The sequence below is a fragment of the Salmo salar genome, chromosome 15 (assembly GCF_965601325.2).
Source record: "Salmo salar chromosome 15, fSalSal1, whole genome shotgun sequence".
Taxonomy (NCBI): Eukaryota; Metazoa; Chordata; class Actinopteri; order Salmoniformes; family Salmonidae; genus Salmo; species Salmo salar.
In genome coordinates this window covers 51,964,051-51,987,044 of record NC_138305.1, presented here as the reverse complement: position 1 = coordinate 51,987,044, position 22,994 = coordinate 51,964,051, and the positions used below count along the sequence as shown (strand labels likewise).

The 22,994-nt window shown below is 43.0% G+C and overlaps 1 protein-coding gene across 12 annotated transcripts in view; it reads right to left on the bottom strand.

The window, feature by feature from the left end:
- Positions 1-10,833: 10,833 nt before the first annotated feature.
- Positions 10,834-22,994, bottom strand: part of nrxn3b (neurexin 3b) — a 416,132-nt gene continuing 403,971 nt past the window's right edge. For 9 of the 12 annotated variants that reach the window (XM_082961878.1, XM_014145029.3, XM_082961868.1 and 6 more), the window contains one exon: positions 10,834-13,709. In XM_082961878.1, coding sequence (XP_082818004.1) covers positions 12,706-13,709 — 1,004 coding nt within the window. In that variant the 3' untranslated portion in view covers positions 10,834-12,705. The remainder of the gene's footprint in view (positions 13,710-22,994) is intronic. The other 3 variants (XM_082961875.1, XM_082961876.1, XM_082961872.1) reach the window with 1 other exon arrangement.

The following is a 22,994-nucleotide window of genomic DNA, read 5'->3' as shown; positions in this document are numbered from 1 at the left end:
GCAGCCGAGGTAAACAGAGCCCTCAGGTGACGAAAAGCCCTGTCCGCCTCAGCCAACCACTGCAGTCGCACCGGTCCCCCCTTAATGGGAGCCACTACCTGACCAAAGCTCTGGATAAACCTCCGGTAGTAGTTGGCAAACCCTAGGAACCGCTGCACTTCTTCTTACCGTGGTGGGAGTCGGACAATTACGCACGGCTGAAATGCGGTCACTCTCCATCTCCACCCCTGACGTGGAAATGCGGTACCCTAGGAAGGAGACGGACTGTTATGCAATTATTTTGCAATGATTGCATGTTAGCAAGTTAAGTTGATGGCAGTGGGAGTTTACTCGCTCGCCTACAGATTTTCAAAAGGCAGCCTGATCTGCGTCCTCTTTTCCTGCGTATTTTCTTCACGCAAATGACGGGGATCTGGGCCTGTTCTCGGGAGAGCAGTATCTCTTTCTCATCGGACTCGTTAAAGGAAAAAGCTTCTTCCAGTCCGTGGTGAGTAATCCCAGTTCTGATGTCCAGAAGTTATTTTCGGTCATAAGAGACAGTAGCAGCAACACTATGTACAAAACAAGTTATAAAAGAAGTTACAAACAACAACAAAAAATGAACAAAGTAGCACAATTGATTACGTCAGCCATCCTCTTCGGCGCCATTTTAACACACGCCATTTACCTGTGGGACTTCCAGTAGGGTGTGTCCCATTTAAATTCTGCTTTTATTAAACAGAGTGTTCCATTTAGCCTTGTTGACGATTATGAGAAATAAAGTCAGAGTTTAGACTTGTTTTCTTGTAACTTGTCTTTCCCAGACACCTTATTGTAAATAATTGACTGCAGAGTAAATAGAAAGAAACTATTTGCTCTGAGCTAAGCTAACCGACAGTAAAGTATATGAATTATATTCAAAGATATTCAATACAGGACAGTCATGTATTCAAATCAATTCAGAATGAATTATTGAAGGTTTTTCTTACCCTCCATTAAATCAGAGATGGAACAGAAATCAGGTCATTACAGCTGTGTTGTGTTGTGAATGATGATACACAATAGTCTTCAACGCTGCCAGCTAGTGACTGACAGTAAACACACACACACATGAATGCATGCACACTTGGGCGCACACACGCTGTAATGTACATGCACACATGCACACTTGTGCGCACACTCACACAGACATGCTCCACAGCATACTGCAGTGCCAAACGGGTCATTTGTGAATACATCAACCTACTGTTGTTGTTCCAGTAGTTACTGCCTCTCATTTGGATCACATAACGATGGGGTACTTTGTACTGCAGTCTGGGCTGTTATACTTTTATGGTGCTGCTGGCGTAAGCCTTTACGGCATCAGCACAGCCCACAGCCTGCTCCCATCAGAACAGACCTATTTGGCTTGCATTATAAACCCATTGAATCAGACAGGTTTGCTGTTCTACTGCTCTACCTTAAGCCCCCTGGCTGCTGGGCTGGGAGCTGGCTGGGAGTGTATTGTATTTAATGCCGTGGGTTATGGCGTGTGTGAGTGAGTGGGTTGTTGCAAGCAGCTTACTGAAACAGTATTTTTGTGTGCCCTGCTTTCCAATTCCGTCTGTCTGTCTGTGCAGAGGCTGCCTGTGGGACGGGTTGGGTCTTGGGAGAGTGGTGCTGGGTCTGGGATGCTTATTGCTACATTTGGATTCTCATTGAATCCAATCACACAGTAGAAATCAGCCTGTCAGCCACACATGCCTGCAAGCAGGCATGCACACACGCTCTCTCTCACACACACAGCAGTCAGGCTGCAGATCACACACACAAGAGAAAACACAACCCTGTCAATTCCTAGTCTGTTGAACGCCACTGAGCCAATGTTTTGGCGAGCTGCTCCTCTTTTTATCCCGTCTCTCTCTCTCTCTCTCTCTCTCTCTCTCTCTCTCTCTCTCTCTCTCTCTCTCTCTCTCTCTCTCTCTCTCTCTCTCTCTCTCTCTCTCTCTCTCTCTCTCTCTCTCTCTCTCTCTCTCTCTCTCTCTCTCTCATAGCACAGTGGAGCAGCAATACCAATCTCATTCTGGCTGACATGGTCGTTTAAACTCACTCTTTAAATCTCACCTTCTGTCACACCTTGTTATTCAGAAATCTGAAGTCAAGTGTGTGTGTGTGTATATGTGTGTGTGTGTATGTTTATTATTGTAGGTCTGCTATATGTTAGATAACTCTGCAGCTAAAGCTGTGTGTTGTATATCATGGGACGTTACTCTACCTACCATCCACTTGGTCCTCCTCATTTACATTGATATTAATGCAGCCGATCCATGTTTACAAAAGAACCCTTTTCATTATGCATACTAGTGCAGATGTTTCACTAGAATACTGCATTCTGAAAATGGATGCCCCGAAGAAGTCTGCATCAATACTGCAAAGCAGAGCAGGAGAACCGGGCTCCTAAACCTGCATGTCATTCCTGTACTCAGTCCTTAGATGGCGCTGTCAACTACTTACTACACACTATGCCAGCCGGCCACTACACACTACATCACCAGGGAGTGTTTATCATGATGCTGTGATAGTCATAAAATCCTTTGTCAGTGGAACTGTAGATTTGCACGTTCATATCGCTCCAGTTAATTAGGTGTGAGGAGTAAACTAAAAAGCTGTGGCTACATGCCCAAACTGCTGTAGTAGGAGAGGGGGGAAATAGATCAATGGACGGGCATCTCCTTTTTGTGTACACACAAACAGAGTGAAAACTCACACACAAACACACACCGTATCGTAGAGTAGTTTGACGGCAGTACACTGCATGCTCTTACCCTTCCTAAACCTGGTGGTAAGGTCGGATCGACTCATATTCTACTTGCCAGGTTTGATCACCATTTCCTCGGAGCAGGTTTTCTGGGGTATTGGATAGTTATGAAGGGCTGGAGCAGCTTACTGCTGCTGTACAAAACGATGAAAAACCTCATTCTTCATTCAAGAGGTATCACTTGGTATCACTGCTACTAAGACCCTTGCTTGGGATATACAGTATAAATACCCAAATGGTTCCAATTGCCTTCACTGTATGATTGAAGTGGTAAAACTGAAGACCAGTTCTTGACATGGACTGAAATAGGTGCCGGTACTCATTTTGTGTGCGCCGGTACTGTTTATATTTAGGTGTAGGAACTCCACAATACTTTTGAGCTAATATTCACAATGATCACTTGTTATACTTTTACTAATCTGTGAAGCTGCCATACTTTGTTTAATTTGTTGTTTAATTGGACGTTCAGAGGAGAGAGGAAAGGAAAGGAGAGCACAGCTCTTAGAAGTAGGCGGCAGCATAGCCTAGTGGTTAGAGCGTTGGACTAGTAACCAAAAGGTTGCAAGATTGAATCCCCGAGCTGACAAGATAGAAAATCTGTCGTTCTGCCCCTGAACAAGGCAGTTAACCCACTGTTCCTAGGCCATCATTGAAAATAAGAAATTGTTCTTAACTGACTTGCCTAGTTAAATAAAGGTTAAAGAAGAATAGAATTTATCTTTGTGTATGGAGAGTTCAAACACTATCCAGAGAGCAGAGTGAGCTTATTCAATTGTTCCAAAAAATTTTTTAGGACAAAGTCATTGGCAAATGTAAAGTTTTTTCTGTCAATTAAGATGCAGTGCATACGGAAAGAAATTCAGACCCCTTTACTTTTTCCACATTTCGTTACATTACAGCCTTATTCTAAAATGGATGAAATTGTTTTTTCCCCCTCATCAATCTACACACAATAGCCCATAATGACAAAGTAAAAACAGGTTTTTAGAAATGTTTGCCAATGTATATATTGAGTATGAGGCTACAAGCTTGGCACACCTATGTTGGGGAGTTTCTCCCATTCTTCTCTGCAGATCCTCTCAAGCTCTGTCAGGTTGGATTGAGAGCGTCGCTGCACAGCTATTTTCAGGTCTCTCCAGAGATGTTACATCAGGTTCAAGTCCAGGCTCTGGCTGGGCCACTCAAGGACATTCAGAGACTTGTACTGAAGGCACTGCAGGGTTGTCTTAGCTGTGTGCTTAGGGTCATTGTCCTGTTGGAAGGTGAACCTTCGCCCCAGACTGAGGTCCTGAGCGCTCTGGTGCAGGTTTTCATCAAGGATCTCTCTGTACTTTGCTCCGTTTATCTTTCCCTCGATCCGGACTAGTCTCCTAGTCCCTGCTGCTGAAAAACATCACCACAGTATGACGCTGCCACCACCATGCTTCACCGTAGGGATGGTGCCAGGTTTCCTCCAGACGTGACGCTTGGCATTCAGTCCTAAGCGTTCAATCTTGGTTTCATCAGACCAGAGAATCTAGTTTCTCATGGTCTGAAAGTCCTTTAGGTGCCTTTTGGAAAACTCCAAGCCCACTGTCATGTGCCTTTTACTGAGGAGTGGCTTCCGTCGGGTCACTCTACCATAAAGGCCTGATTGGTGGAGTGCTGCAGAGATGGTTGTCCTTCTGGAAGGTTCTCCCATCTCCACAGAGGAACTCTGGAGCTCTGTCAGAGTGAAGATCGAGATATTGATCATCTCCCTGACCAGTGCCTTTCTCCCCCAATTGCTCAGTTTGGCCAGGAGGCCAGCTCTTGGAAGAGTCTTGGTGGTTCCAAACTTCTTCTATTTAGGAATACTGGAGGCCACTCTATTGCGGACCTTCAATGCTGCAGAAAGTTTTTGGTACTGTGCCTCGACACAATCCTGTCTCAGAGCTCTATGGACAATTCCTTCGACCTCATGGCTTAGTTTTTGCTCTGACAAGCACTGTCAACTGTGGGACCTTATACCAACTGTGGGTCAGGGAGGTGACCAAGAACCCAATAGTCACTCTGACAGAGCTCCAAAGTTCCTCTGTGGAGGTGGGAGAACCTTTCAGAAGGACAACCATCTCCGCAGCACTCCACCAATATGCTCGCTTCGAAACAAGCAACACTGAAGCATGCATGAATGAGAGCACCAGCTGTTCCGGATGACTGTGTGATCACGCTCTCCGTAGCAGATGTGAGCAAGACCTTTAAACAGGCCAACATTCAGAAGGCCACGGGGCTTATGGATTATCAGGGCGTGTACTCAGAGCATGCGCAGACCGACTGGCAAGTGTCTTCACTGACATTTTCAACCTCTCCCTGACTGAGTCTGTAATACCCACATGTTTCAAGCAGACCACCACAGTCCCTGTGCCAAAGAATGCAAAGGTAACCTGTTTGAATGATTACCGCCCCATAGCACTCACGTCTTCAGCAATGAAGTCCTTTGAAAGGCTGGTCCAGGAAATCCTAGACCCACTCCAATTTGCATACCGCCCCAACAGATCCACTGATGACGCAATCTCAATCGCACTCCACACTGCCCTTTTCCACCTGGACAAAAGGAACACCTATGTGAGAATGCTGTTAATTGACTACAGCTCAGAGTTCAACACCATAGTGCCCTCCAAGCTCATCACGAAGCTAAGGACCCTGGGATTAACAGAACTCATATGGCAGGCAAAAACATGAGAAAAAGTCAACCAGGAAGTGTAGGATCCGAGAAATGTAGTTCTTCTTTCTAGTCCCTTTCGAAACTACAGTATCTGTGCTGTTACGTTGCACTTTCTAAGACTTCCATTGGCTGTCTAAAGCCTTCAGAAAGTGGATTGAGCCTTCTCCTGTCTCTGGGCAGAGTATAGGAGCTCAGTTACTGAGTGGTCTGCCTGAGGACAAAGAGATTGGATATGCGCGTTTTTGCGAGCACGCTGTTTTTTCTTTTCCTCCTTGAATAAATAAACTATTGTCCGGTTGGAATATTATCGCAATTTTACATATAAAATACCATAAAAAATGATTTTGAACAGCATTTGACATGCTTCTAAGTACAGTAATGGAACATTTTGACTTTTTGTGTCTCGAATTGCGCTCGCGCGTTACCCTTTGGATAGTGACCTGAACGCACGAACAAAACGGAGGTATTTGGACATAACTATGGATTATTTCGAACAAAAACAACATTTCTTGTGGAAGTAGCAGTCCTGGCAGTGCATTCTGACGAAGATCAGCAAAGGTAATACAATATTTCTAATACTAATTCTGAGTTTAGGTTGCCCCGAACTTGGCGGGTGTCTGAATATCTCACCGTGATGGCGAGCTATGTACTCAGAATATTGAAAAATGTGCTTTCGCCGAAAAGCTATATTAAAATCTGACACAGTGATTGCATAAAGGAGTTCTGTATCTATAATTCTTAAAATAATTGTTATGTATTTTGTCAACGTTTATGATGAGTATTTTTGTAAATTCACCGGAAGTTTTTGGTGGGAATACATTTTCTGAACATCACGCCCCAATGTAAAAAGCTGTTTTTGGATATAAATATGAACTTGATTGAACAAAACATACATGTATTGTATAACATAATGTCCTAGGAGTGTCATCTGATGAAGATCATCAAAGGTTAGTGCTTCATTTAGCTGTGTTTTGTGTTTTATTGACATATATGCTTGCTTGGAAAATGGTTGTGTGGTTATTTTGGTCTATGTACTCTCCTAACATAATCTAATGTTTTGTTTTCGCTGTAAAGCCTTTTTGAAATCGGACAACGTGGTTGGATTCAGGAGAGGTTTATCTTTCAAATGGTGTAAAATAGTCGTATGTTTGAAAAATTGAAATGATTGGATTTTTGAGGTTTTTGTATTTCGCGCCATGCGATCCCATTGGCTGTTGGCTAGGGGTTCTGCTGGCGGAACGGGGTTCCACTAGCGGAACGCCTGGATGTAAGAGATTAAACACCTCCCTCTGCAACTGGATCCTGGACTTTCTGACGGGCCGCTCCCAGATGGTAAGGGCAGGCAACAACATATCTGCCACGCTGATCCTCAACACCGGGGCCCCTCAGGGGTGCGTGCTTAGTCCCCTCCTCTACTCCCTGTTCCCCCATGACTGAGTGGCCAAGCACGACTCCAACACCATCTTTAAGTTTGCTGACGACACAACAGTGGTAGGCCTGATCACCGACATTGATGAGACTGCCTATAGGGAGGAGATCGGAGAACTGGCAGTGTGGTGCCAGGACAACAACCTCGCCCTCAATGTGAGCCAGACAAATGAGATGATTGTGGACTACAGGAAAAGGAGGGCCGAACAGGCCCCCCATTAACATCAACATGGCTGTACTGGAGCGGGTTGAGAGTTTTAAGTTCCTTGGTGTCCACATCGCCAACAAACAATCATGGTCCAAACACACCAAGACAGTCGGGAAGAGGTCACGACAACACATTTCCCCCCTCAGGAGACTGAAAAGATTTAGCATGGGTCCCCAGATCCTCAAAAAGTTCTAGAGCAGCACCATCGAGAGCATCCTTACCGGTTGCATCACCGCCTGGTATGGCAACTGCTCGGTTTCTGACTGTAAGGTGCTACAGAGGGTAGTGCATACAGCCCAATACATCACTGGGGCCAAGCTTCCTGCCATCCAGGACCTATATACTAGGTGGTGTCAGAGGAAGGCGCAAAAAATTTTCAAAGATTTCAGTCACCCAAGTCATAGACTGTTCTCTCTGCTACTGCACGGCAAGCGGTACCAGAGCGCCAAGTCTAGATCCAAAAGGCTCCTTTACAGCTTCTATCCCCCAAGCTATAACAGCTTCTACCCCCCCCCCCCCCCCCCCGTTTTTAGACTGCTGCTACTCGCTGTTTATTATCTATGCATAGTCACTTTATCCCAACCTACATGTACAAACTACCTCGACTAACCTGTACCCCCGCACGTTGACTCGGTACCGGTACCCCTGTATATAGCCTCGTTATTGTTACTTGATTTTTTTACTTTGGTTTATTTAGTAAATATTTTCTTGACCCTATTTATTGAACTGCATTGTTGGTTAATGGCTTGTAAGTAAACATTTCACAGTAAGATCTACACCTGTTGTATTTGGCGCATGTGACAAATAAAATTGGATTTATATAGACAGGTGAGTGCCTTTCCAAATCATATCCAATCAATTGAATTTACCACATGTGGACTCCAATCAAGTTGTAGAAACATCTCAAGGATGATCAATGGAAACAGGATGCACCTGAGCTTAATTTCTAGTCTCATAGCAAAGAGTCTGAATACGTATGTAAATAAGCTATTTCAAGATTAAAAAATTATATATCAATTTGCAAACATTTCTAAAACCGGTTTTCACTTTGTCATTATGGAGTATTTTGTGTCGATTGACGCAAAACATGAATGTAATCCATTTTAGAACAAGGCTGTAGCGTAAAATAAATGTGGAAGAACAGAAGGGGTTCGAATGAATGGTATGAATTATCCAATCTGTTTGGGCAAATTGATGTAACCTATTTCTGCACATTTGACTAAAAAAAGAAAACAGTCTCTCTGAGCCATCAAGCACAACAGTTAACCCACCCGCTGGTTACATGGCCCTGAGGTGACAGGGTAGGGTGGGCCAGCGTACACCTGAAATATTACCTGTCAGTTAGCAGACAAGGTTACACAAAGCAACTTAAAGTACGAGTGCATTCATTATTCGTATTGGTATGTCATGACTGTGCGATATTGAACCCACAACCTTGGCGTTGCTTGTGCCACACTTTTACCAAATGAGCCACCCAAGACCACCAAATAGCAGCTGTGTGTGACATCACTAAAGGCTCAGTCAGTCACCTGCTTCTTCCTTCCTCCTATGATCCAGCGTTACAGTTATAGACAGGCTACTGATTGGTGCAGTCAGGTGTTTTTTTGGACAAACCCATTCATACACTAATACACGGTTATTGGTTTTCTATGCATCATACGTACATTCTTACAGAGTCAATACTAGCAACCTCACTAAGCCCAACCAACCACGAGTACTGTAAGCCTACTAAAATGTTCCCATTGAGAGTAAAAAAAGCATGTCAGGTCACTCAATGAGAATGTGAAAGTACATTTAGGTCGTAAAGAAAACAAAAAAAACTGTTGGACTCTTATTACCCTTGGCAGTAGCAGAATGAATGAGTTAATATGTAGTCATTGTGCTGGCTAAATATACTCCTTACAGCCCTCTAACTTACATCAATGGGTAATTCCAAGGTAATGATCAGGACTGTGTGGCCCATTAGCGCAAAATATGGAATGGTGTAAAAATGGGTCTGGGAAGCAGGTGCAGCAGCCAGCCATTCACAAAGTCATAACCTGTCCATATGGTGCCTAGAAGAAAATAAATATCTCATTCCCCCCATTCATGCGTTACCACAAAGACCTGGTGATGGAAGGGGATAATGGCATTCTTCTTATTCCAGTCTCTTCTCAGAACCTGCTGTGCTTGGAGGGTATAGGAGAGTTAACACTGACTCTAGCTATAACTAGGTTTCCATACAATTGGTGAGATTTTCATGCGAATATACTCAAATCTGCATAAAAACAATATGCACATTTTCCCACCAGAGATGTGTTTTTATCTAATTGACTTGTTGCGGGTAAAAGGCTGTGCGGGATGATGTAGCGCACATAAAAATAACTTTTGCGGTTAAATTCCCATGTACCGATTTAAAAAATCTAATTTAAATGGGTTTCCAACCAACTCTACTGATGAATGTGCCCACTCTGATCTTGGTACGGGCGCTCTAGCCAACAGCTTGTTAATTCAACAAGGTCAAATCATGATGTCAGTGATCTTTAGGTTAGAAAGTTGGAGCTCTAGAAAGATGCCAGAGTTTCCGACTTGGAATTCCGAGTTGGATGACCGTTCAAAATGATTTTTCCCAGTCTGAGCTAGTGTTTTACCGAGTTCCCAGTTGTCTGGGAATCTCCGACTACAATCTCCGACTGCAGTCGGAGATTTCCGAGTTCCCAGTTGTTTTGAATGCGGCATCAGATCCAGACTCATTGCGGAGAAGAAACTAACTTCTGTGGGTGTGGCGTAGTGTTTGTCGGAGCAAGGAGTTTGGGTATCCAGGCAAATCTAGCTCATCACCGTGCACTTTCACCTCCATGTGAAGTTCATCATATCTTATTTCATCTGTAGCCTTGTAGTGGGAGGACCACACAACTCATTGCGTGACTCCAAGTTTACTTTGATATGATTATTATATCAATATTTGCGCATAAAGTTGTTTCCACCCCCATTTCTCTCATAATACATTTTACAGACACAAAAAAAAAAGTTGCCACCTTGTCTAGAATATTTTGTTTACCGACAAATTCGCTGTTTCCATCAGGCCTGTTGTGAATGTACTTTTCTCGCATAAAAAGGTTGGATGGAAACCTTGTTTGTAAAAAGGAATTAGAGGAATATCTGGTCATTACCTGAAGATTACCTGAAGATTAATCTAAAAATGTACTATTGTGTTTAGGACTTTTAATTAGGGCTGTGACGATACCAGTATGGCAATCATTTTTCCATGATAACATTTTTTTATGCTAAGCAGGCCAAACTCTTTGGTCCTTTAAAAACCTGCTGTATATAAAATATGTGTTATAGATTAGAAAATAAATAAATATGACTCTGGATGACAACATAATGATGTTTGTTTCCAACATTAGGGCTGTTTTCCTAAAGAAGTTAAATCCGTTTCGTGTTTTGTTTCCTTGCCACGATACTAACGAGTATCGCGATACTGGTATCGCCTCTGCCCTACTTTTAATGGAAAAAAATCATTCATCCATTTTGGAATAAGATGATTTAGGTAATGGACACAGGTTGAGAAACCGAATCCTGTCTCTGTGCTCTGTTACTGATGAATGTACTTCTAAAAGCTCATAAACCCTCTCCATGTCAACCATATTTATTTTTCTTTCTCTTTCTTTTCCCCTTCCATTCATGTCTATGCTCTTTTTTTACATTCACACCCACACCACATGACAGACAGCTAACCATAATCTACCATTGAAAACTTGGGGAAGAACATTTTATTGCTGGGATTTATTAATGGGTTGAAAAGCAGTAATAACAACACAAAATCAAAATGAATGTGCACAACGACTTGAGATTTGCTTAGAATGCGAACTGAACAAGACACAATCAAATATATTAAGTAATAAATAAATACAAAAAATGTACTGCCAGCCCAAACTGTCATAAAAATGATAGGACTTCAAATGAAAACTGCACAATAAGAGGAGAAACATAAACATAAAAGAACAGCAAAAACCGAAAGGAAGGAACATAGACATCACAGTAAAAAAAAACATAATCCTGTATCTTAGTAAGGTGCCAGTACTGGGTCTCAAAAATCCACCAGATTCTTTCTTTATTATCAGGTTTCTCTTCACTGTTTTTATGTAAAAAAAACAAAAACAAATAAACTATCAACGTAATCCAAAATCAGGAGGCCCTAGTACAATATCGATTGATTCCTCCCATTGGTCAAATATTCATGCGTTTTAGAAACACCATCCAAAAATACTAGATTTTCTAACTTATCAACATTTTCCTCCTCTCCTTACAAACAAAATGCAAGTACAGCATCGCTTTCTCCAGTCTTTCTCCAATAATCACTTTCTCAACATCAAAAAAAGGTTAGATTTTTGTAATGTATTGTAGTACACCAAGAAAATAAATCAGCTCAAATGATCTGTCTGTACAATACAAAAAAAAATCAAAGGTTATGTACAATATTGACCTGCAAAGGACGACGGCTATGATGCAATAACATATGTAAACATATTTGTTGTTTTGACACAGTTGACTGTGACAACAGAAAATAATTCTAAACTTTTTCACATTGGTTAAGTCTTCTTTAGCCACATTGTTTTCAATATTGTACCAAAAATCTCTCAGACATCATGACTTTGAATAAACCTCCGACACACTGAAAAATGGGACAAACAGAATGTAACAAATAACTGAATCAGTGTTCTATGGAAAACGAAATTAACTGAAATAAAAATGCTATCAGGGATCTAATGTTCTGTAAAATATATAATTAAAAAAACATAGCATTTTGCCTGCTGCATCCACTCTAGTACGGTTGAATACCCTCTTGATTGTGGATGTCATGCATACTGTAGATTTCAAATCCTTATTTGAGACCGGTGGGGAAAAAAGGTAAAAACAAAATGGAGATACATTACTGCACTACCATTCATTGAGCATTGACTGGTCAGCCCTGACAATGTCTCATCCCTCAAAAAGCATAGGGCGGAATAAATACACCTTAGCTACTACACACATACCTTCCCTTATACCAATGCTAGGCATAGAAATGGAAATATTTTATGCTAATTATGTTTTCTCTTTCAAACTTTATCTTTAACTGACCAATCGTTCTTATCTTCAGGTCCCTCACACAGATGCCAGCACCACGTCACATACATCTCACATGCATGCTCAGAATGGCCGAAATTATGGTTGTTTGTTTTGTTATTTTACAGGGTTACAATGGACAAGGTTGTTTACGCCAAGGATCACACATCTCTGACAGTCACTTGGGAGGGATAGCGAAGTAACAGTGAAGTATCTTACACTGCCAAACCTCTGGCAACGACTCCGGACAGAGCTCCGTCATCTCGTCACAACAAGGTCTCTTATAGTAGTGTCCCTATCAGCCTGTTTCTCTGTATGCTTACCATAGTGTGCTTTTAGGTCACAGTACATTTGAAAATGTTTAAACTTGGACTCATTCACTTTGAGTTCTCATGAGCAGATTTTGTTTTCCTTTTTGAATTACAGCTCCCAATATGGTACTGTCAAGCGTTTATTCCTATTTTCTCCAAACAGTTTTTTTATATTTTTTTGTTTGCATTGGGAATGGTTGATTTTTTTCTATACATAGTATTCCTTGTCCTTGTCTTTCGGTCTCTTGCTGCTGGCTCCCTTGGCACCACTGCCCCCACTGGGCGTTTTATCTTTCACCACGGCGCCGTTGGTCTGTGCCGAGTTGCTGATGTAATTCCGTGTCTCGTCTACCTGGTAGGAGCCTTCGTCTCTGTTCCTGTACTTGTACATGGCGTAGAGGAGGATGAGGATGCAGAGTGCCGCGGCCGAGACGATGCCCACCACCATGCCTGTTGTGCTGCTGGATTCTCGTATCACCTCCGAGGCCCCCGGGGGCACCCGCCTTACGACGGGTACGGTGGGTAACGTGGCAGGCACCGTGCGTAGCATGGGCGAGGTGATGAGGGGCCCGCGGGGCTTGGTGCCGTCCAGGTCGAAGGACGCGGTCGGCAGAGGCAGCAGGACAATGTCCGGCTGTAGGGGTTTGATCACCTCGCGGTTGTCCATTTTCCCGGCGGGCAGTTTGGGCGGCGTGCCATCCGAGGGGAGGGACGCCTCCGCTACAGTGCCCCCGAGGTTGGGTAGAGGCGGGGTGGGTGTAGTCCTACCCGCCTCTGAGGCTTTGCTAGGCCTCAAGTCCTTGGCCTCCCACTTGGGCGCGAGAGCTTTGTAGCCACCTTCATAGGCCGACGTGGTCAAGATCTTATCTGTTACCAGGGAGAAGGTGGTGTAAAAATCTTCATCGTCAGTGGGGGGCAGGCTAGAGTCGAAAGCTTCGCCAGAGCCAAACCCCGATATCACCATTCCATCATCATCATCATCATCATCATCACCACCACCATCATCAAGACCATCATCACAATCATCGCTGCCTCGGTCCGACAAGCAAGGTACCCCCGCCTCAGTGGCCATGGGCAGGGACTCTTTGGTGGCCTCGATAATGGTGAAGACGGGGCGGAGGGTTGGGGGGAGGGGGATGAAAGGAGAATGGGTGGAGACAGGAGGGATGTCTATGGGATCCTCTACAAGTACGGGGATGACTAACTCCCCTCCTGCAAACAGAAACAGAAAAGAGACACGTTAGAGGACATGCATGACGTTCTGAACGCAGACAATAGCTAATCAATCAAACACCGGAAAGTAATTACATCAAACATAAAAAGCAAAGCGTAACAAAAAACAAACAAAAGGAAATCATATCAACATTAAAGAAAAATAATAAAGAATAGAAAATACTATACCAGTGCAAATTCAATGAAACCAGAACTAATCAAACAAGACCATAAACTGAAAAGAAACAATAGCCATAAAAATGTATACATTGCATCAAAAGGCTGCAAGGGATGTGCAAGGGTGAGCCAAAATATCAAACATAATTTTTACCACACCTAAAACTCCTACGCTTCAAGTTCAATAACAAGTGTACTCTTTTTGTGGACAGAGATATCATTATCCTTGCTGGGTCTGTAGCTCTGGAACCTACACACCAGGGTGTAACTGTATTGATTCTGCCTGGTCTAGCATTGCTAGTGTCTGGCTGTCTGGATACAATATACGCTTGAGAAATACACTGACTGTACAAAATGTTCTTTCCATGACCAGGTGAATACAGGTGAAAGCTATGATCCCATATTGATGTCACTTAAATCCACTTCAATCAGTGTAGATGAAGGGGAGGAAACAGTTTTAAGAAGGATTTTTAAGCCTTGAGACATTTGAGACATGGATTGTGTATGTGTGCCATTGAGAGGTCCAAGAGGCTTCTAAACAGCTTCTACCCCCAAGCCATAAGACACCTGAACATCTAATCAAATGGCTACCCAGACTATTTGCATTGCCCCCCCCTTTACATCGCTGCTACTCTCTGTCGTTATCATCTATGCATAGTCACTTTAATAACTCTACCTACATGTACATATTACCTCAACTAACCGTGCCCCCGCACATTGACTCGGAACCGTATTTTACTGCTGCTCTTTAATTACTTGTTATGTTTATTTCTTATTCGTATTTTTTTAAACTGCATTGTTGGTTAGGGGCTCGTAAGTAAGCATTTCACTGTAAGGTGAACGTTGTATTCGGCGCATGTGACTAATACAATTTGATTTGATTTGACATGAAGAGGGTGAATGGGCAAGACTAAAGATTTAAGTGCCTTTGAATGGGGTATGGTAGTAGGTGCCAGGCGCACCGGTTTGAGTGTGTCAAGAACAGCAACGTTGCTGGGTTTTTCACGCTCAACAATTTCCCGTGTGTATCAAGAACGGTCCACCACCTAAAGGGCATCCAGACAACTTGACACAACTGTCGGAAGCATTGGACTCAACATGGGCCAGCATCCCTGTGGAATGCTTTCGACACCTTGTACAGTCCATGCCTCGATGAATTGAGACTGTTCTGGGGGCATAAGGGGGTGCAAGTCAATATTAGGAAGGAGTTCTTAATGTTTTGTACACTCAGTGTATGTTCTAACTCAGGGGTGGGGAACTCCAGTCCTCAGGGGCCTGATTGGTGTCACACTTTTTCTACATCCCTAGCAAACACAGCTGATTCATCAAATTGCATTCTAAACTGAAGATCATGATTAGGTGATTATTGGAGTCAGGTGTGTTAGCTGGGGCAAAACTGTGAAACCAATCAGGTCCTCGAGGACTGGAATTGCCCACCCCTGTTTTAACTAATAATGCTCAAGTTTTGCTGAAAGGCAAAGATAGCTTGCTCTATAGTCTTGTAGTTTTTGTAGCTACTGGGGCACTGACTTCTCTGCATTCCAAATGTAAAGCAATAAGGCATCAGCATGAAGTGAGAAATTGCTATCCTATGTGGGTTTGGATTATTGGCCAATATAAATAATAATGGAGATAGAGGTTAACCTTGTCGGGTTCCTCTTGGGTGCAGAGACCAGGCTAAACTTTCTGTAGCTATTGTTAGGGTCTAATGAAATGAAACTGAGCAAAGTATACTGCTCAAAAAAATAAAGGGAACACTTAAACAACACAATGTACCTCCAAGTCAATCACACTTCTGTGAAATCAAACTGTCCACTTAGGAAGCAACACTGATTGACAACAAATTTCACATGCTGTTGTGCAAATGGAATAGACAACAGGTGGAAATTATAGGCAATTAGCAAGACACACCCCAATAAAGGAGTGGTTCTGCAGGTGGTGACCACAGACCACTTCTCAGTTCCTATGCTTCCTGGCTGATGTTTTGGTCACTTTTGAATGCTGGCGGTGCTTTCACTCTAGTGGTAGCATGAGACGGAGTCTACAACCCACACAAGTGGCTCAGGTAGTGCAGCTCATCCAGGATGGCACATCAATGCGAGCTGTGGCAAGAAGGTTTACTGTGTCTGTCAGCGTAGTGTCCAGAGCATGGAGGCGCTACCAGGAGACAGGCCAGTACATCAGGAGACGTGGAGGAGGCCGTAGGAGGGCAACAACCCAGCAGCAGGACCGCTACCTCCGCCTTTGTGCAAGGAGGAGCAGGAGAAGCACTGCCAGAGCCCTGCAAAATGACCTCCAGCAGGCTACAAATGTGCATGTGTCTGCTCAAACGGTCAGAAACAGACTCCATGAGGGCCCGACGTCCACAGGTGGGGGTTGTGCTTACAGCCCAACACCGTGCAGGATGTTTGGCATTTGCCAGAGAACACCAAGATTGGCAAATTCGCCACTGGCGCCCTGTGCTCTTCACAGATGAAAGCAGGTTCACACTGAGCATGTGACAGACGTGACAGTGTCTGGAGACGCCTTGGAGAACATTCTGCTGCCTGCAACATCCTCCAGCATGACCGGTTTGGCGGTGGGTCAGTCATGGTGTGGGGTGGCATTTCTTTGGGGGGGCGCACAGCCCTCCATGTGCTTGCCAGAGGTAGCCTGACTGCCATTAGGTACCGAGATGAGATCCTCAGACCCCTTGTGAGACCATATGCTGGTGCGGTTGGCCCTGGGTTCCTCCTAATGCAAGACAATGCTAGACCTCATGTGGCTGGAGTGTGTCAGCAGTTCCTGCAAGAGGAAGGCATTGATGCTATGGACTGGCCCGCCCGTTCCCCAGACCTGAATCCAATTGAGCACATCTGGGACATCATGTCTCGCTCCATCCACCAACGCCACGTTGCACCACACTGTCCAGGAGTTGGCGGATGCTTTAGTCCAGGTCTGGGAGGAGATCCCTCAGGAGACCATCTGCCACCTCATCAGGAGCATGCCCAGGCGTTGTAGGGAGGTCATACAGGCACGTGGAGGCCACACACACTACTGAGCCTCATTTTGACTTGTTTTAAGGACATTACATCAAAGTTGGATCAGCCTGTAGTGTGGTTTTCCACTTTAATTTTGAGTGTGACTCCAAATCCAGACCTCCATGGGTTGATAAATTGGATTTCCATTGATTATTTTTGTGTGATTTTGTTGTCAGCACATTCAACTATGTAAAGAAAAAAGTATTTAATAAGATTATTTCTTTCATTCAGATCTAGGATGTGTTGTTTAAGTGTTCCCTTTATTTTTTTGAGCAGTATATTTCTTCTTATATTCATGTTTTCTCTATGATGACTTCAGTAGGCTCCCCCACAGACCCTAGCCCCTTGCCTTTTGACTTATCTTATACAGTTACCACAATGGCACAAAGTCACCTGACAGTTCAACAACAACAACTGAATGTTTTGCTTTTATTTATTGTCAAGAGTAGAAGCCCACTTATATCAGTATCAGTTACTGTATGTGTGTTCTTGGCTAGTCTTGGAACATGGCAGTTTGCTATGTATCTATCATTTCTATTACCTTCTCTTGTCCTTTATTATATTATTTTACTATTAGATTTGTTTCTAAAAACATTCAAAAGTAACATTCAGATGTTGGTTGAATCTGCATAAACCTCTTGCCAAGGTGGCTAGCTTATACACTGCAAAGGCTCATCACAAACAGGGCACTAAAAGAAGATGCAAATCTCTAATAACAATAAAAATGATACAAAAGAAAACAAAATAAAAAAAATAAGTAAAGCAATGCAAACACAGTTAAGACTGTCAAACAGAGTTAGAGCAAACTTCTTCAACATTCACAAACTAAAGGCACAGATAGATTTATCCATAAGAAGGATTAGTACGTAGAAAGAGGTGAAATAAAGTCAGCTTGAAAAATCATAATAGAGCCTACAAAAAATACTTTTCAAAAGGAAGAAAGCATACCATCAATTTTGTAAACTTACATCAACAAATTGCCCGCATGATTTTGGCAGGAAGAAAACAATTTACAAAAGAAAGTTGTGTGAGAATGCTTTTGGACAAGTTAGGTTAGTTTCTTTTGAACAATTTTGATTAACTGAGTAAGTTATTTCTCTTTTAGACAGGATGGTACAGGGAGGAAACAACACATACATCCACACATCATGACATGAAAAATAATCTTCACCATTCTGTTCAGGATTTTTTTTTCTTTTGATATAGTCGTTTTTGTTTTTATAAAAAGAAAACTGTACATCTATAGATAAGTCTTGGCTTTGTGAGAGATAAGCTGCTTTTACGTAGCTTCTCCATAAATATCTACAGTCTGATTATTGAGCGTTTTTTCTCCTTTAACTTGAACTTCGTTGTTCATTAGTTTTGAACGAATGGATGACTGTATCTTAACTTCTCTATGTAAAGGGGGTTGGGGGGGTGGGGGTGGGAGGGGGGAGGGCGACCTATGAACAGACTAGGTAAAAAATGACATAGATGGGGGTGAATGTGTACGTCAGTTGCCATGTCCATGTAAAGGTGGCACGAAGCGGCCGGGCGGCATTAGAGCTTTTGGCTGTAAGGAAGGGATGGGGACATACAAACCATGAGCATGTACATGCCCATCTACAGAAGAGAACAGCACTTTCAACACAGTTTTTACAAACCCTAAGCTGCAACTTCTTTCTTTGCCATGCACAAATTAATAATCAATGAATTCATTCTAATCCAAATGTAATCAAAATTGCTAATTGAATAACAGGAAAGAATATATCAGTGTAAGAACAGCTTTGAAACAATTTGAAACAGATAGTGGTGAGGATAATTGTATTTTGGAGTTTTCTTCTATTTTTTCTCAATAAAATGATTTTGTAATTTGTTATTGTATAATCGGTCAGGTGTTTCGGGTAGCCAATCAGAGCTGTGGATTTCCATCCACAGTCGACCAATCAAAATCATTAAGAAAAAAGGAAGAAATGTACTTATTAAGAATGAATGTCTTCATAACATTATCAATAGTACTTCTAAGCTAATTATCAGATTGTTAAAGAGGTAATTTTGAGCAATTTCAGTAATTAACATAGATATCCACATATATGTATATTTACATATATGTACAAACAGACAAATAAAAAAAACAATTGGCAAGCAAGAAATTCAAAGCATAAAAAATTCTCACACACTATCAAAGATGAACAACCAGAAAGCACACACTGAGGCAGACGTAGAGAGGAGGGACAGTTCGTAGGGGAAATTGTCACCACCTTCATATATAACTAATAATAATAACATTATTATTAGTTATTTCTTTATGAAATACATATCTGTTGTTAGTATTTTTAAAACACAAAACAGGCGTGCAATCTGGGTGTACGTCAAAGAGAGGTTAGGTAATATTGGACATTTTATATTTTTGTTGTTTTTACCATTAGGTTCATGGTTAGTGCATGCTTTAAGTAAGTTGCATTTAGGGAGAGTAATATACAGTAACAGTACAGCAAGCTGGGGGTCATGGTGTCAGGGGGGGGTTAAAGGTCACTAGAGGTCATTGTACCAAAGGCTGTAGGGTATATTGTTTTCAGGCAAAGAACCATTTACTATTATTTACATTAACCATCTGGTAGGAAGAAGGAAAACCATTGGTGATCGTCTTTACCTAATTAATCAACTTGGAAGTTAATTAATTAACATCGGCTTTTATTACATTTAGTTTAGTTCAGTTTTATGCTAATGCATAACCAACAGCCTTTGCTTGACAGATAAACAGTGTTCAGACGAAGTTCCACAAGAGGGCACAAGGAGATGGGGCTATCCATACCCCATGGGGACAAGAACATTTCTTTTTAGATCTATAGTCCTGGATCTGCTTTTGGCTCTGGAACAGTTCTCTGAGAGATGTTAGTGGATATAATGGTATATTTATGTTTATCACTATGAAAGAGAGCTTTGGTATCTTTAGTGTTATTGGTTGGTACTTGCCTTAGGATGTCAATGTGCATGTCACGTTATTTAGCTAACAACATACAGGGTCCGTGGATCACCGCCAAGCCCAGGTGTGTATTCTAGAGACAATGTACTCTGCTCTGTACACCAATTCAGCGTTTCTGTTGCCATTGTGTGGCTATGGTAATGTTTTAATCAGGAATCGGCTACCTGCCTTGTTAGATAAACAGTAGCATCGCTCACTAAGTGATTTCAGAGTCTGTTTATCTCCATCTACCCTGTATCGTCTTGGCCTTGTTTGCATCCTTACGCTCACTCCTTCATTCCTTGAACATCTAAAAGCTTTTGGCAATTGTTAGCTTTCCTGCTAGATCAACAAAACCTTTACATCCCATCTGAAGGGAGCTGCCTGGGTGTGAGAGAGTGTGTGTGTGTGTTTGTGTTTCTGAGAGGTGTGTGTGGCTCTGGGAAGCAAAAGCCTGCCAGAGGACCTTGACGTTTTAGTAAACACTTTAATCCTCTGCGTTAGGTCTCTTACCAGCGCTGCACATTTCACAGTGTTTTACCTCAGTGCAAACACTGCACGTTCTAATGAGTTTGCTTAACGAGACGCCGTTCGTATTCGTTTTCTCAGCTAATGTCAAGACGGAGGGGCTTTGTGCTAAGCCTACAGTGTACACTTCAGCAGACCTGGAGGTACACTAGTTAGTGTTTTCTTACTCTTTTTCTCGCTCTCTTTCTTTCTCCCATGGTGATAAAGTCTCGAAAGAAAGCCTCGAGACTACATAGGGAAGCAGCATGATGCACTAACATCTTCTGACGTCATCCTATAAAGAAAGTGTTCCTTCAGACAGACGAACGCTGATGTAGGATGCGTCAGACTAGACGGGACAAAAGCAGATTGAACAAAACTGTCCTCAACCTCACTAAATCAACTCAAATGTTATTGGTCACGTACACATACATCCACCTTAACTTCCAGAGGGAACCAGGACGTTGATCAAAATCTCAGAGCTGCAGTAACTGTCCTCCCCAAGTTTCAAGTTTTATTAGCCGTATGTCCAGGATACACGTGGTAGTTGGAGTCGTCAAACTGGTGAGCAGCTGCTCTTGCAACCATTCTCACGAAGCCACACCCACCCCACTCACGTGACAAGTTCAGAGCGAGAAAGTGTAGGCTAAATAGAAATAATTACACAAAAATTGAAAAATCACAAACAAAATAGTGAGGATTTCTATCAGCCTAATCAAGGTGTAGATTACATATTACATTCCAGTGTTCAAACTTGTAAACAAGGCTGCATGGGATTTCTGTTAATGTGGCAATGTCGGCTTTAAGTATAATGCCAAGAGCCACTTGTGGATTTGACAGCTCTAATGCGGTTCCACCTCCGACACCACCAAAACAACTGCTATGCGGATGTCGGCTAAAGCGGATCGGATTGAATCGAGCCCTTACTGTCAGAGTATTAAAAGAGATATACAGCACCTGGGCTTATTATAACAAACAGGTGCATCGGGGGAAGTCTGAGATTTCTACCAAGCATTAACTTAAAAGTTAATCTTTTCCGCTTGAGGTAAATCTCAGCAGCATACATTTAAGAGAAGATTGACAGCTTGTCAGAATACAGACAGCAAGAAGACTTCACCAGTTTGTGAGGAAGCAACAATGTCCTACTCTACAGGGGTGGGGGGGACTTCTTTTTCAGGGGGGTGTCCCTTATCCGGGCGTGTGGGTGGCACGTGGCAGATAACCCAGGGGTCAGATTTTCTTTTCAGGGGGGTGTCCTCCTGCCCTATCCCTTAATGGCAAATAGCTAGGATGTTTTTTTGTCAGATTGTGCTGTCCTTTGAAAGACAGTGTGGCAGGCTGGCTGGGTGCACTCCGGCCTATTAAATTGGCATCCTCCAGCCAGCCACCGTGGTGTAAAGCAGCAAAGCAAGTCCCCTGTCGGCCGGTCGATTTGTCGAAGGGCCATTAAGCTCACCTCACCGCTCCGATGACATGTCAGCTGAATAACCTTTAAACTGATCTGGGGCCTGTGTCGAAGTGACAGTCAGCCCGATGGGGCCTGACGACGGCAGCTCCAGCCAGCCAAGGTCCACAGTAATGCCACTAGGCGGGAGAGAGGGAGAGCGAGTCACTGATCCATCCCGCTCACAGTTCACTCTCTCCTCATCGCGCCCGCCGCCCGCCTGACGCCCCCGCTTCGTCCTGGTCCTTCATCTCATCAGCACTACCATCAGCGCTACGATAAAGAAATCATGGGCTACATCGCTCCCGTTCTAACACAGCCTCCTCAATGGTTTCCCTTTCCCTGTTTCCCTGCCGCCTCATGTGTTAAAGAGACATGCAGTATTAGGTTAGTCCTCCATTAGATCGCTGGGCCTATTCATCGTCGTTGATACGCTAATCTAATGGCTCACGCGGTTACATTTCATAAGATTTTATTACATGTCGTTTCTCCTTCTGCTGGATGGCTGTCCTGTGTCCTCGTTTTATGCAGGCACCGTGAGACTGAAAGTAGCGCCGTGAAGTTAACTCTCTACTGTACCTGTCGATCTGCCACTCTGCTCTTTGGGTTATTTGAAAAAGAATGTACAATGTCGCCAATGTTGCACTGGATAAGAACATCAGCTAAGTGACTAAAATGTAAATGTGCAATGCAATGATTGGCCGAATTGGTTAGGGTAACCAAAGTGATTGATCATCAGCAGCATCTTTTGTAACGATGACCCCTCACAAGAGACTTGAATAGCATGTGGATTTCCTGGTTGTCAGTCAGTCACTTTGTCAACTACTGAAGGGGCTAACGTCTATCGTAGATTTAGCTGTCTAAATGAGGGTTGACAAGAAAGTAAGTTAGGGGAAGTGTCCTTAATTGTGTTGTCATCTACTTATCGAACCGGTACAGTGCACAACTGTAGTTCTTGAAATGGAGTCAGCCCCAGGTGTAGAATATTCTGTTCCTGCACTGTTCCTGTCACCTTCTTGTGGAACTCGCTCAGGATCAGAGGGTAGTTTCAGGTTGACAGTTTTAAAACATAGACAAAACAATCACAGACAAACAGTAAGGACAGACACAACAGGTTGGCAGACATACACAGACAAACACAGACACAGAAACAAGACCAGAAGCAGGAGGGGCGACAGTGGCTGGGTTTTAAA